The sequence below is a fragment of the Gavialis gangeticus genome, unplaced genomic scaffold (assembly GCF_001723915.1).
Source record: "Gavialis gangeticus isolate Ggan-Ray unplaced genomic scaffold, GavGan_comp1, whole genome shotgun sequence".
NCBI lineage: Eukaryota > Metazoa > Chordata > Crocodylia > Gavialidae > Gavialis > Gavialis gangeticus.
The window spans coordinates 2,403,542-2,416,811 of NW_017728996.1; the positions used below are offsets into that span (position 1 = coordinate 2,403,542).

Sequence of the window (13,270 nt, forward strand, 5' to 3'; positions counted from 1 at the left end):
CGTGGACTCAGGGCGCATTGCGAGGCTGCACGGCACCCTGTGCTCGTGGGTGGCTTTTGGGAGGAAGCGAGCGGTCCTCCAGCACGCCCTTGGTCGCGTGCAGGCGTTGGGATGGCCGCGCGTGTTGACGGTTGCGACGTTTCCAGGCAGCTTCGGTGGCAGATGTCGTGGGCGCCGCGTCGGGAGGCACCGTTGCTATTGCATGATCCCCCCCGGGATGTCTGGTGCTCTTGGGGCTGGGGGAAAGGGCCAGCAGCCACAGGAAGAAAGGACTCCAGCTGCTCTTCTGAGTCTTAGAGCTGGGTGAGGTGAGCGAGGATGATGGATTTGTCTGGGAGGACTTGGACGGGGCTGATCCTGCCTCAGGCAGGGGGTTGGACTGGGTGGGGATTTCGGAGGTCCCTTCCAGCCCCGCCGCGCTGAGCCGGCGGGCGGGTTTAGTGCAAGAAAGGCTCAGGCGGCTGCCCCGCTGCCAAGTCTGCACCAAAGAAATCCAACCGCTAATTGCAGCGCGGGGCCCCGGGTGCATCTGGTGGAGGGTGGCGAGTCCCGAGCAAACAAGTTTATCAGCTGACCTGTTTAGCGGTTGACTTGTGTTTTATCTGCACACAATCAAGTCGACTGGAGTGCCTGAATTATTCATGCAGTGTCCTGCCCTCCAGACTTGACTGCTTGTGATTACATCTGCCGGAGACAAACATTGATGGATACTTCATCTTTAAGCAAGAGGGGATTGTGTCTGTCTGCAGGCTTATATAACCCGCTCCGGCTCCCGCCCCGAGCGGGCGAGGGCCCGCGCACGTGTACGTGTGTTTTACTGAAATGAGAAATCGAGGTAATTTCATAAGTGACTCCGTAGGTAATACGCCAGGAATTATTTATGAAGCGACCGTCCTCGTTGCGGCGCATGCAGCAGTGAGATGCTCCTCCGGTCCGACGTGCGCTTCGTGGTGGACCCAGCGCTGTGTTTCAGAAGATTGAACTTGGCAGATGCCTGTTTTTTACTCGACTGGGATTTTTTTTTTATCTTTATTATTATTAAGAAAATTGCTGCCTAATTAGCTCTACCAAGGATTTCGCCCCACCCCCTTTCCACATTCCTCTTTTCTTTAAAAAAAAAAAAAAAATTTTTTCCCCCCTTTTTCGCACGGAATCGCACGCTTTCGACCGGCCGCATGTTCAGAGATGAAACGTTTGGAAGGAAAATCACCCTGGTTTCCACTTTGAGGTGGCAAAGAACTGCGCATCAGGATGGAAACGAAGGGCTTCAACTCTAACGCTTGGCTGCGGAGCAAGTTTAAATCATTCTGACGCTTTTGGGAGAGAATCCTGCTTTTTCTAGAATAGTCCAAGAACACAATATACTTTCCTCGTTAACGAGGAGTGCCAGCAAATAACTCGCTAAAGGCTCCAAAAGCATCCGAGCACTTGCTCAGCAGGATCCTTTCTGATCTCTTAAGGTGGAAACAAACAGTTGCCGCGCACTTTCTCGTGGCGGAGACGTGGCAGGAATCCCTGCAGCCGTGTTTTGTTTTGTTTTATTTTTTTTTAAATGGACCTGTTTGAACTTTTATTCCCTAAAGTCGCCTCGTTTTGCCTTCTGCTGCTGATTTAATTCCATAACGACTGGTTGTGACCCCCCCCGCACACACCCACCCCCGCCCCAAATTTAATTCTCATCAGCAGAGCTCTCCACTTTGCTAATAATGATAGCAGCCGCAAATAGCTTTCAACATGCCATTGACAGCCTGGTTGGAGAGAGCACTTGAAATAGTGCTAGACAGCTGAAAGTACCCGTAATTGTCTACGGGAGTGAGAACCACACTGCTCAAGGGCCTTATTTTCATGTGCTTAAAGAGACAATATCCTGGTTTCAACAAATGCTTCTAGTGCTTTCCCGGGCAGGATTATTTACTTTTCCCCTCCGTCCCCCTCTTTTTGATTGGGGATGCTTGGGGGGAGGGAAGGGAGAGCGAGCAGCCCAAATCCTTGATTACTGAAGAGCAAATTTCTGTGAAATGAGCCCGGTGTGCTGTGTGCGAAGCCGGCAAGGAGAGGGTTGCTTTGCTGATGCCAGTGGACCTTGGAGGCTGCACGGGAGTCGGCGGGATGGTTTCCTAAGACAGACTCTTCCCGTGGTCATCTCGGGTGGACTCGGGATCCGCGTCGGTGCCGCACTCCACCGCGGCCGCCCCCCGGGTCCTGGGCTTGGCGATGCGGACTGGCTGCAGCGTGTGGGACCGGTCACGGCAGAGCCGAGTTGATGCCCGGTTTGGGCTGGACCTACATCAGCATCTCCGCACGGACGTGGATCCGGCCGGTGGCTCCCGTCGGTACCTCATCGACACCACTCGAGACTGAGCGCGCCTCTTGGTCGGGGCAGAGGGACCCCCCGGGAGTGAACAGTCCCCGGCAGACGGGCGCAAAGCAGGGTTGTGCCTGCCTGGAAAGTTTGCCAGGAGCTTGGGACGGTGCAGCTTGGATGCTTGCTTTGCCGTGCTCGAGCCTCGAAGTTTTGGAGGCCACGATTGCCTTTGCCACGTGGCATGACGGAGCTGGGAAGCGTGTTGGAGTCACGGGGGACTTTGGGAGCGGATGTGTAAGGCTCTTTTGCGGACACGTGCCCGTGAGACGCCGCGGAAGGGGGACGCCGGGATTGTCCGTGGAGTGCCCGGGCAGGCTTTTACGATGGTGCAAGAGGCTGAATTTCGGAAACGAATGCATCTTTACCTTGTCATCCGTGCTCTGTGCATTGAGAGCCTAAGAGGCAGCTGCCGCCGGGCACCATCGCTGCTGTCCAGAGCCGGCCCCATATCCCGCAGCTCCCGCCGGCCCCGCGGGCTGCTCTGGACGTGCCCCCGCCCCGAAGGGCTGCAGGCTCCTTCCAGCCACCTGAAGAGCAGGGGCGAGTAATGGCTTTCCGTGCAACGCCCAGGATTTATAACTGGTGCCTTGGTGAGGAGCAGAGGGTTTCAGACCTGCCCTTGCTGCAAAGCCGTGCGGATCGGGCTGTTGGATCGGCTGCCCCGTGTGAGCGCCCGCCTACACGGCTCCCTTGCACCCGGGTCAGATGGTCTGCGAGGCTCTTGCCGGTGACTTCACTTCTGGGTTGTTTCCTCCCCATCCTTCTCCTCCGAGGGGAACCCGGCTGTCCCAGAGCCGCCGTCCGTGGGGGACTTGCAGGACAAGGGGCTGGCGTGGGGGTCGCCCCGAGTGCAGCAGTTCGGGGCCTGCTCTCCTCCCTCCGGGGAGCCTTCAAGGGCTAAACTGCAGATCTAAAACCTGCTCCCTAGCAGAGAGAAGAGGAGACGGAGCATGTGCTTGCAGATGTGGCACAGCCCAGGCCGGGCTGCGGTGGCCACGGGGACCCTCAAAAGCACCGGACCCTCCTTCCTGGGTGGGCGCAGCATTTGGGGGGGTGGGTGAGCTTGGCCGTGCTGCCAGGGGCCTGCAGCTCTTTGCGCAAGAGGCAGCTGCCGCTGGGCATTGCCAGGCTGGTGTTGCAGGACGCGAGACCGGGCAAGACCCAGTCCATTGCAGGTCTTGCGTGCTTATGGCACGATGGCAAAGCTCATGCATTGCCCTCCTTGACCCGCGGCCTTTCCGCCTGGCACGAAGTGGCGAAGCCGAGTGGGTCGGCCAGCGGGAAGGACCTGCCCTGGTGCGGGGAGGGCGGCGGGGATACCGCTTTTACAGCTTGTTGCGGTCAAGCAACGGTGCGATTTGCATAATGCTTGGAGGGGATTAGGTGGCTGGGGTTGCTGTGGCAACCGTGTGGGATGAATCGAGCTTTTCCTTGGCAGGCCTTGCCCGGTGGCACTCGGGGCAGAGCCCTGCCGCTTTGGAGGGGACCTCCTGCAAGGCATGAGACCGTCCCCCCCCACACCATTTCACATCCCGGCTCCCCTCCGCCTGGCCCCAGGTTGGTTGGATGTGCCGGGGGGACCCCGGGATTAAAGTGAGCAAATAGTTGGAGGTGTCCAGATCAGACGGCCGCGGGAAAAAGTGCTCCGCACCCCCCATGGGGGTTTCTTTCTTTCCCAAAAGCAGGAGGAAAGTGGCTGTTTGCTGCCAGCCCCTGCGGTCGGTCCCTGTCTAGAAGTTTGGGCAAAACATGGCTTTTTCAAGAGGGTTGCGGGGAACTTCTCCCAGCGAAAGAGCGCAGGCATCGTTTCTCCAACATGGATGCAGCCTGCTCGAGCTTGGCGACTGCACGACGGGTCTGAAACTCTGCATGGGGCTGACCCCAGAAATATGCCGGGGGCTTTTGCCGCTCGCTCGCGGGGGCCGTTCCGGCTGCAACGAGCCGTTGTTTCCGCGTCACGTGAGGACCCGGCGAGCCAGGCGCGGCGGGGGGGGAAGCCAGCGGAGAAGTAATCGCACGGAAAAGAGCAATACGTTTAGCGGCGGTCGCATAAAGAATTCAATAGGCTTCATTTGGAGGCATGCATTTTTAATGGCGTTGTAGTTATATATAATTTGATCAATATGTCAATGCTAAAAGGGCCTCTAAAGAGGCTTACCTATCACGGAGCCGTCGGGGAGGTCAGCGGTGCCCATGCCACGTGGTCAGTACCCGCGGGGCTGCGGAGAAACGCCTGCCTCGTCCGCGCCGGGTTCCCATGCAAGGCGGCCGTCGGGCGTTCCTGGGCTTGCTTTGTTGTGCGCGTCGCTGGAAAATGCATGGGGCTGTATTTTTGTGGCATCGCACTACCCGCCGAGTCTGGGCTAGAGGCAATGGAGAGCCCGAATTTAGCAGCTTTAGTTGCTTATATTTCAGTGGCTTCCTTGCTCCCGGAGCGCCCTCGTTCTTCCTGTCCCCCCCACGAGCCTTCAGAGTTTGCAAAGTGACTCGGTTTCCCTGGGCGGCTCGCCGCTCAGGGGTGCTGGGCCCGGCCTCGTGTTTGCAGGTGGGAAAATGAAGCAACTTTTTTGAGGCTGCCAACTTTAAAATAATTGGGCAGTGACGTCCTCAGACTTTGGGTGGTGGGAGCATCTCGTGCAACCGGAGCAGCGGGTGGGGGTCTTTTCGCAGCGTCACTAACGGCTTGGGTACGTTTAAATATGTGAGAAGCAAGGGGGCTTTGGGAGCGATACCTGTCTCTTATTGACAGGTTATTGAATGCCTTTCCTCGGCGACATGGAGGCGGCAGGTGCCCGAAAGCTCGTCTAGTCTCTCCTGGCTACGGAGATCGATGGCAGCATTAGAAATACAAAATAGCGAGGCTAAAAAATAAATGCACGAGTGGCTTGTGTGCGTTTGCAAAGGCCGAAACGATCTGCAATTGCAGCTGTCGGGACCGTCTTGAGGGCAGTGCCCAAGTCGTCTCGTCCTCCTCTTCGCTTTCCAGAGAGGCGTGCAGGGAGATGGCAGAGGTTTCCAGAGCCCGAGTCTGCCGCCGCGATCTTTGCTAGTCCATTCATCGGCCGCTGGTCCGGTATTTCAGCCTGAAGACTTGGTCCTCTTCATGGCGCATATAAGAACTGTATATTAAGAATATATAAGAGGGGCGTGTTATTGGCCGTGTCTCGCAATACGAGGCGTGAGGGTCTCAACACATGAGCAGGTTTAAAACGAATGGGATGAAGTTCGTGTTCACCTGGAGTGGGACTCGTTGCCGTCAGATGAGCGTGTAGCCAGGTGCAAATGGGGACCGGACACGACCCTGGAGGACGAGGGTGTGAGGGGCACGGCCTCTGCATCAGACCGTCCATGCTGGAGGCTGCAAGGGAGGGAGAAAGGGGGGGCAAAACTCTCCCTTTCCACACCCACGCTGTGCCACAGGAGGCTGGGCCAGACGGACCTAGGTCTGACCCTGTCCGCGGCAGCTCTCACGTCCAGACGTGTTGCAGAGGCAGCTCCGTGCGCACGAGCACGTGATCCGCAACGCCACGAGCGCAGATGTCGGAGCTGCTCGGCCTGCAGATCGGGGCCTCTCGCCGGTAGCGCGCAGGGCTGCGGGGGGGGTTTGGGGTCGCCTTCAAAGAAGACCCGCAGAGAAACGCGACATTCAGAGGAATCCCCTGAACGAGCTCAGTCCTGCTCCGACTCCTCCAAAGGACTCGTGAACTCTCGGACCGCCAAGCCGATGGTCTTCAGCGCTCCCCTTCGTGTGAAGGAATAGCTGCAAAGGAAGACGAGCGCCAAATCGGGGCACGGCTGAACCGAGAGCCAGCCGGGCAATTAGGGCCTGGTGGCTTGGATCAATGAGCAAGGCTCCCAACTCCCTGTGGCACCCAGGCTTCGTGGCTCGCCTGTAAACAGCACCAAGCTTGCGTTGGTCAAATTATCGCAGGCTCGTTGATTTGAGAGGGGGCGGATGAGTTCCCGGTGCCTCGGGCTGGGAGCCAGCGCCGCTCGGGGCTTTCTTTTTTTTAACCCGGACCCCAGCTCGTTGGAGTCAAAGCACTCGGGCTTTTCGGAGGGTTTCCCCCGTCTTCATCACAGCTATAAAATGTGCAGACTAGTCTTATTTGCACCACTGAGTTGCTGGGATGGGAAGACTTTGTGCTCAGGCCTGTTTAGAAAACAAATGCGTGTTCTCTTTCCATGGGCTCCTTGTGTCCCGGGGGGGCTGCGGGTTGGGAGTGAGGGGCGCCGGTTGCACGGCAGGGCAGCATCGCAAACGATTTCTCCTTGCCCGGTGCTACCCCGCGGCCCTCGGGCGCTCGTTGCTTGTCTGCACTTGCCGCTCACTGCTCTTGTCTTGTCCTCTTGCAGACGGAAATCGCGAAAAGGCTGAACACGATCCTGGCTCAGATCATGCCGTTCCTGTCGCAAGAGGTGAGAGCGCCTGCGGGCGAGGGGAGGGGAGGGGGTTTTACCCGTCTGCATGCGTGGCCTGCGGGTGCAGAGGGCAGCGCCCTGGGGAGGCGGCGCGGGCGGCGCTGGCGTATGCCAGCTGGATGGTGCATGGCTGAGACCGGGGTCCGATGCAGCCTGGCGGGACGAGTGGAAACGGTCTCGGGCTGCGGGAGTCATTGGCGTGTTGCACGGCGGGGCGTCTCGGGCAGGTATTGCAGCGCCCGGGGTGCCACGAGATCCTTCTAAGGGTGCCACGGGCAGGTGGGCAAACCCACCCCAGAGGCACAGGATAAACCCAGAGGGTTCAAGAATGAACCCAGAGCATCACGAATGCTGCAGACCCTGAGTTTGTGCAGTGAGAAAATTGCTCTTGGGTCAAAAACCAAGTTGAAGGCTCAGAGGTGGCATTTTCCAAGGGGGATTTCAACCTTTTTGGACTCGAGGACCCCCTTGGAAGACACCGGCTCTTTGTTTTCGCTTGTTTTTGGACTATATGTGAATAATCGAGCTGGTCTTCTGGTGCAAAGGCCTCAGCACGCCCACAGCAGCTTGAAATACTTTTCATAGGGTCTGAAAACGAGGGCCGGAGGGGAGCTCAGGAGGTCACATCTAGTGCAGCCCCCTGCTCCAAGCAGGACCAGCCCCAGCTACATCCTCCCAGCCAGGGCTCTGTCTAGACAGGTCTTGAAAACCTCCAAGGATGGAGGCTGGACGGTCACCTTGCCGGGGTCAGCTGGCTCCCAGTTGTCTTTCCTGCCTGGTGCAGAGGGGCTGGACCCGACGATCCCCCAAGGACCCTTCCAGCCCCTTGCAATCTATGAAAAAGGATGGTGGCTCCTTAGCCTCTCTGGGGAGCCTGTGCCAGTGCTTTATTACCCCCCTTGGGAGAGGTTTTTCCTAATATCCGACCTGCTGCAGCTTGCGCCCATTGCTCCTGTTCTGCCCTCATCGAGACCAGCCCAGCTCCATCCTCTTTGCAAGCCCCCAGCAGGGAGCTGAAGGCCGCTGTTCAATCCCCACCTCGGTCTCCTCTTCTGCAGGCTAAATCAGCCCCATTTCTTCCACCTTTCCTCAAATCCTATGACCCAGCCCCCAAATCCTTTGCACTTGAACACTCTGGAGTCCTATTTGACATCACTGGGTTTATCTTTGGGCTCGTGTGTGCCCACCCGATAGTGCTGGTTGTGCACCCCCTGAAAGGATCCCGAGACACCCCCGGGTGCTGCAGCAGCCAGGCTGGGAACCGCTGGTGGGAATGGACGTGCCAGTTTGGCATGATGGGCATCGCGCGGCCCCGCCAGGCACGGTGGCAGACGTGCGAGGGAGCTGGGCTCGCCCCACTCTGCGCTGGGTCAACCCAGTCCCATGCTATTGATGGCAGAGGGGCCCAGGCCTCGGGTATGTCCAGCCTGGTCCCGCTCCCCTCCCTGCCTGGCCAGGGCTGTCCAGATGCAGCGGGACCTGCCCAGAGCTGCTTTTCACTGTAATGGGGCTTGGTCCTTGTCCCCAGCACCAACAGCAGGTGGCCCAGGCTGTTGAGCGTGCCAAGCAGGTGACGATGACCGAGCTGAATGCTATCATCGGGGTACGTGGACTTCCCAATCTGCCTCTCACCGTGTGTATACCCCTTTTATTCCTATCATTTACCATGGCCAGAGGCAACCCTGCACTTAGGTGGCTTGGAAGAAGAGCAGCTAGCACGAGGCCCGCGGGCTCCAGGCTGCCCCCGGCCGGGCGTGGGTGGAGGCAGGGAGGGCATCGAGGGCCCTGATCCTGCACGCATCGTGCTCAGCCTGGCTGCTGATGGAGAAACCGTTCTTGTCGCTGCCGAAGTTGAGCCACGGGGCGGGGGCAGCACGGGGTGACCCCATATACCTCCCCCCTCAAATATGAGCACTTGGCTCTGCAAACCAGGTAAAAGGGGCACTCGGTTCTGCAAAGGGGCAAGGTGGGGACCCCTAAATGACGATGGAGGGGGGTCTATCTAGTGGGCATGATGACGGGAGCCCTTCTTCCAGCTGCCTGAGAGCAGGGACGTCTCTGTTTGTATTGTTGCCGTGACGTGCTGTGGCCTGGGTGGAGTCGGTGATCCATGCATCGAGTTGCTCGCGCAAACCTGACGGCCCCTTTTAATGGCGCACGCCCAAGTCTTTAAAAGACGAGCGGTTGTCTCGCCGCGACCGAGCGCTGTCGCGTGGCGCGCTGGATGCAAGCTCTTCTTTGGGTGAAGTCCCAGAACAGGCTCGGCGAGGGTACTGTATTTCCTTGTGTACAACACGCCCTGGGGTAAAATACTATCCATGTTTCTGAACGAGGGAGAAACTAAAGATCGCTCCTTGTATCTGGTTGCTGAGCTGCAGCAGCCAGGGCGCTGAGTCTGCTCGCCGTGTCCGCCTCTCTTGTGGCAGAAACGGCTCTTACCGTATTATTTGGCATATCAGGCGCAGTCCAATTTCCAGCAGCTATTTTTGCACAACCGGTGCGTGTTGTACGTGGGGGGAAAATACAGCATTGCTGACTCCGAATCCCAGCGGGACACGGAAGAGCTCAGTAGCGCGCCCCGTCCTGTCCGCAGAGAGAGCAGTGATGAAGCGAGGCCAAGCCGGGCTCCTCCTCGTTTCCTTCCCAAACAGCCTCTGTCACCGTTGGCCGGTGACCTGTTCCCAGCCTGGTGTGAATGCGTGTGCACGTGTGGATGTGCTCTTTGTCGCAGTCATCTGGCGCTTCGGGGGAACGAGCGGAAGTTGTGGGCTGAGCTACGTGCACTGGGGGTGCGGCGCTGCGCCGGCTCCGCGAAAATTGCTGCATGCTTGCATGAAAATGTGGGGGAGCGGAAGGGGGCTGCTTTGAGCTGCTTCTCCATCCTGTCTAGGGGGCACCGGGCAGGGCAGGGTGGGTTTTGATGCCCCCCTGGACGAGTGCTGCGTGTGCGGCCTCTTGGCCGTCATCTTGCAGCCCCTCCGTGCGATGGAGCCCGCGGTGGTTGGGGTCTAGCGCTGGCAGCGATTGGGCGACTGGAAACGTAACGCGAGCGGTGAACCGCGAAATCGGGGAACAAAGGCACGGAGCGCCGTGTGCATAATCCAATTAAAAGCCCTCGGCCTCCGCCACCGGTCTCGCCGGCGTCGGGGAAGCTCTCCCGCCCTGCACGACCCCAGGCATCCCTGCGGTGCAGCGTCCGTGGGTCTGGGCATCTCCAGCCGGCTCGGCCCTTGGCTTGGGGAACACGGCATGGCTGCAAGAGCCAGAACAGCCCACGTGCGCCAAGCCGAGGGGCTGAGCACCCTTCGCTTAGCTTTGTTGCTGGTTCCCGGGCTGAGAGGCCTGGGGTTGAGAGAGAAGCTGCTGAGCCCTGTTGTAGCCGCACTGGCTCCCACTTGGGGCTTCTTGGACTTTTTTTTTGGCCTCTTTAGGTCAAAATGCAGAGCTGTGAATGCTGCCGCTGCTGGCTGGTGGTTTTGCACGAGCTGAGCTGGACCTAGAGGCTTTCCCGGGACGGGGAATTTACCTGTCGCGAGGCAAACCGTTCCCGCTGCCATAGCTGACGGCATGGCTCTGAGGGTGTGGGGAGACCCGCCGCAGCGCGGGGGCAATGCCCAGCCGTGCAGCGGGGCAGGGTGGGGGTCTCACGCGTGCAGTTGGGATCCCGTGGAAATAAGAGCCGAGCACACACAGGACAGCACTAGGAGAGGAGAGCAAGAAGCACGTCAAGTGACCGGGGTGGAAATCGGCCCCGGGATTGTCTCGTGACGCGGGGGGATGATCGGACCTGCAGCCCTGGCTAAAGTCATCCCTGCGAAAACGCCCTTCCTGTTGCTCTGCTGCTCAAACCCCTGGGCGTGAGCCGGTGGATCTGGGCTCGGGGGTGGCTGGAGGTGCAGGGATCGCTGCCTGCTGGCCGGGCCCCGGGGAGCTCGCATCTACCCGGCCCCCGGCTCCCTGCCTGCGAGCTCGGGTGCTCTGCTATGTAGGAATTGCAGGAGGACGGCAAAAGGGAAGGAGCTGGGGCTGTTGCACAGCTGTGCTCTCCCCCTAGCCAGCGTTGTCATCCCCCCCCCGCTCCCTACCATCTCCCCCGGGCCCCAGGGGCTGCTGGAAGGTGCAGGGCATCCTGCCATCTCCGCTGGGTGCTCACGTCCCCCTTCACCCTGGTCCTAGGAGGGGCTCTGCGTGCAGCCGTGGGGCGGGATGGCATCCCTCTGCCCCCGTGCACCCTGCCTGCGCCCACACCCAGCAGCGCGGAGCTGTCGGTGCCGTGTCCCAGCCCTCGAGTGTGCTGCGAGCCCGCCCAGAGCTGGAAGCAAGGGCAGGGCCGGACCTGGGGGAGCGCTGGTGGGCTCCACGGGCTGCAGGGGGGGGTCCCTGGAGCTGTGCCTGGGATCAGCTCCAGGGACATCCAAATGACCACATCCAAGATCCAAGGAGACCGCTGGCTATGTGGTTTCCCCCACCCCTTTGCACAGCAGCACCGACACCAGCTGTGCACCGAAATCCCCAGAGCAGGGACTGGGCCGTGCACTGGCTGGCACTCGGCACCAGCTCCTTGCTGCGTGCATGCATCTGAAGCTGGGGGGCGAGGGCCCTGTTTTTTTTTTTCCTCCACCCCCACCCTCCGTTCTTGCCGTGATCTGTTACTCGGCTTTTTCCAGCAAAATGGTCCGTGTCGGGGCCAGCTGGGCCAGGCAGCATCTAAAGCGCCTGGGGAGGGGGCAGGGGGAGCAGGGACGGTGCTCGGATCCAATTACTGGCCTGGCCGGCGCTGCCTGTGGCTTGCGTCCATGCTCGTTACGGGCAAGCTGCGGGCAGTAAACACGTCAGCTCGTTGCGTCTCGCTTGTTAGCAGCCGGGGTTAGCCTGTGCCGCTCCTCTGCGGCGGGGACAGGACGCCCTGATCTGGGGCAGCCCCGTTCCCCCCTCCGCGGCCGGGGGACGTGCCGTGGCAGCGAGCCGGGCTGCATGCCTGAGCCCTTGTGCCTTGCCCCCGCTGCTGATGCACCCGGAGACGGCTGTCTCGGCCTTCCCAGCACGCATGCTAAATCCAGCTCTGCCCACGGATATTGGCAGGGTCAGCCAGCACCCGCATCCCCGAGGCAGGCTGCGGCGTGGCTCTGTCCCTGCTTTAAAGCTTGCCCGGGTGCGAGGAGCTGTAGCAGGGCCACGGTGCCCCTGTTTCCCGCATCCTGGAGCCTGCCCTGCGGCCAGCAAACGGGTCTCCCAGAGGCCTCCCATCCCATACCACCCCCGCCTCCCAGCTGCGTTACCCAGCCGTGCCGCAAAGCCCAGCTCCCTGGGGCATGGGTTGGCATCTTGCTCCCAGGGGGTGAACTGGATCCTGCTCGCTTTTTGGAGCGGAGGGTGGCTCGGCGCTCGAAACAGCAGCGTGAACGCGTGTGCTTGTGTGTGCTTGGTGTTATGACTGTTGGGCACCTCCCCAGCCGTGCGCAGCCAGGCTTGTCCGCCTGGCGTGCCCCGGACCGTGTCTTTCAAAGAGGGAGCCCGGCCGGCTGGGTAGGCACAGGACGGGGCCGCCTGGCTCTGGGTCCCGGGCTTGCCATGGGGGCAGCCTTGCAGCTTGCACTCCCCCCACCCCCCGAGCCCCAGAGTTGCTGCCGGCGCGCGGGACTCGCTAACGCCCGTTCTCCTTTCAGGCCGCGGGGCCCGGTGTGGCGACCCCGCGCCCCTTTTGTTTCCGGCGCGGCACAAGCCCGGCCGTCCCCGCGGCCTGGCGCTCCCCTTCCTGCCGCCCGCCTTACCGCTGGTTGTATTGCAGCAACAGCAGCTCCAGGCACAGCACCTCTCTCACGCCGCTCACGGGCCCCCGGTCCAGCTGCCGCCTCACCCCTCCGGCCTGCAGCCGCCAGGGATCCCCCCCGTCTCCGGGAGCAGCTCGGGGCTGCTCGCGCTGGGTGCGCTCGGCAGCCAGGCACACTTGACCGTCAAAGACGAGAAGAACCATCACGACTTGGATCACAGAGGTGAGACCCGAGCCCCCACCACTCCTCGAGGCTGGTCCCTTGTGCCCTCAGCCGAGCGTTTTGGGGGCATGTGTACCCCCTTCACGATGCAGCCTGATGGGACCCCATGCCCTGACCCTGCCTCAGCCTGCTGCTACGTGGGTCAGGTGCAGGGCTCCTTGGAGCTGCTCTCCGTCCCCGCGGCTAATCCTGGCGGGACTAAACCAGCAAGAGAGGCCGCGCTGTAAAGCCCCTCTGTTGCACATATTATGCAATTCGCTGGTTAATTGCTCAGTTAATGTAGACTGGCTGTACGTGCAAAGTTACTGTCACGCCATAAAAGGGTCCAACCAGCTCTGAAGTTTGAATCATAGAAAACGATGGAGCTGGAAGGGAGCTTGGGAGGTCACATCTAGTGCAACCCCCTGCTCCAAGCAGGACCAGCCCCAACATCACCCCAGCCAGGGCTTTGTCTACCCAGGTCTTTAAAACCTCCAAGGATGGAGACTGT

The 13,270-nt window shown here is 60.3% G+C and overlaps 1 protein-coding gene across 14 annotated transcripts in view; it reads left to right on the top strand.

Moving 5' to 3' along the window:
• TLE3 (transducin like enhancer of split 3) overlaps nt 1-13,270 on the top strand; it is a 44,545-nt gene that overhangs the window by 12,555 nt on the left and 18,720 nt on the right. For 6 of the 14 annotated variants that reach the window (XM_019503902.1, XM_019503905.1, XM_019503908.1 and 3 more), the window contains exons 2-4: nt 6,722-6,784; nt 8,316-8,420; nt 12,576-12,780. In XM_019503902.1, coding sequence (XP_019359447.1) covers nt 6,722-6,784; nt 8,316-8,420; nt 12,576-12,780 — 373 coding nt within the window. The remainder of the gene's footprint in view (nt 1-6,721; nt 6,785-8,315; nt 8,421-12,575; nt 12,781-13,270) is intronic. The other 8 variants (XM_019503906.1, XM_019503914.1, XM_019503915.1 and 5 more) reach the window with 5 other exon arrangements.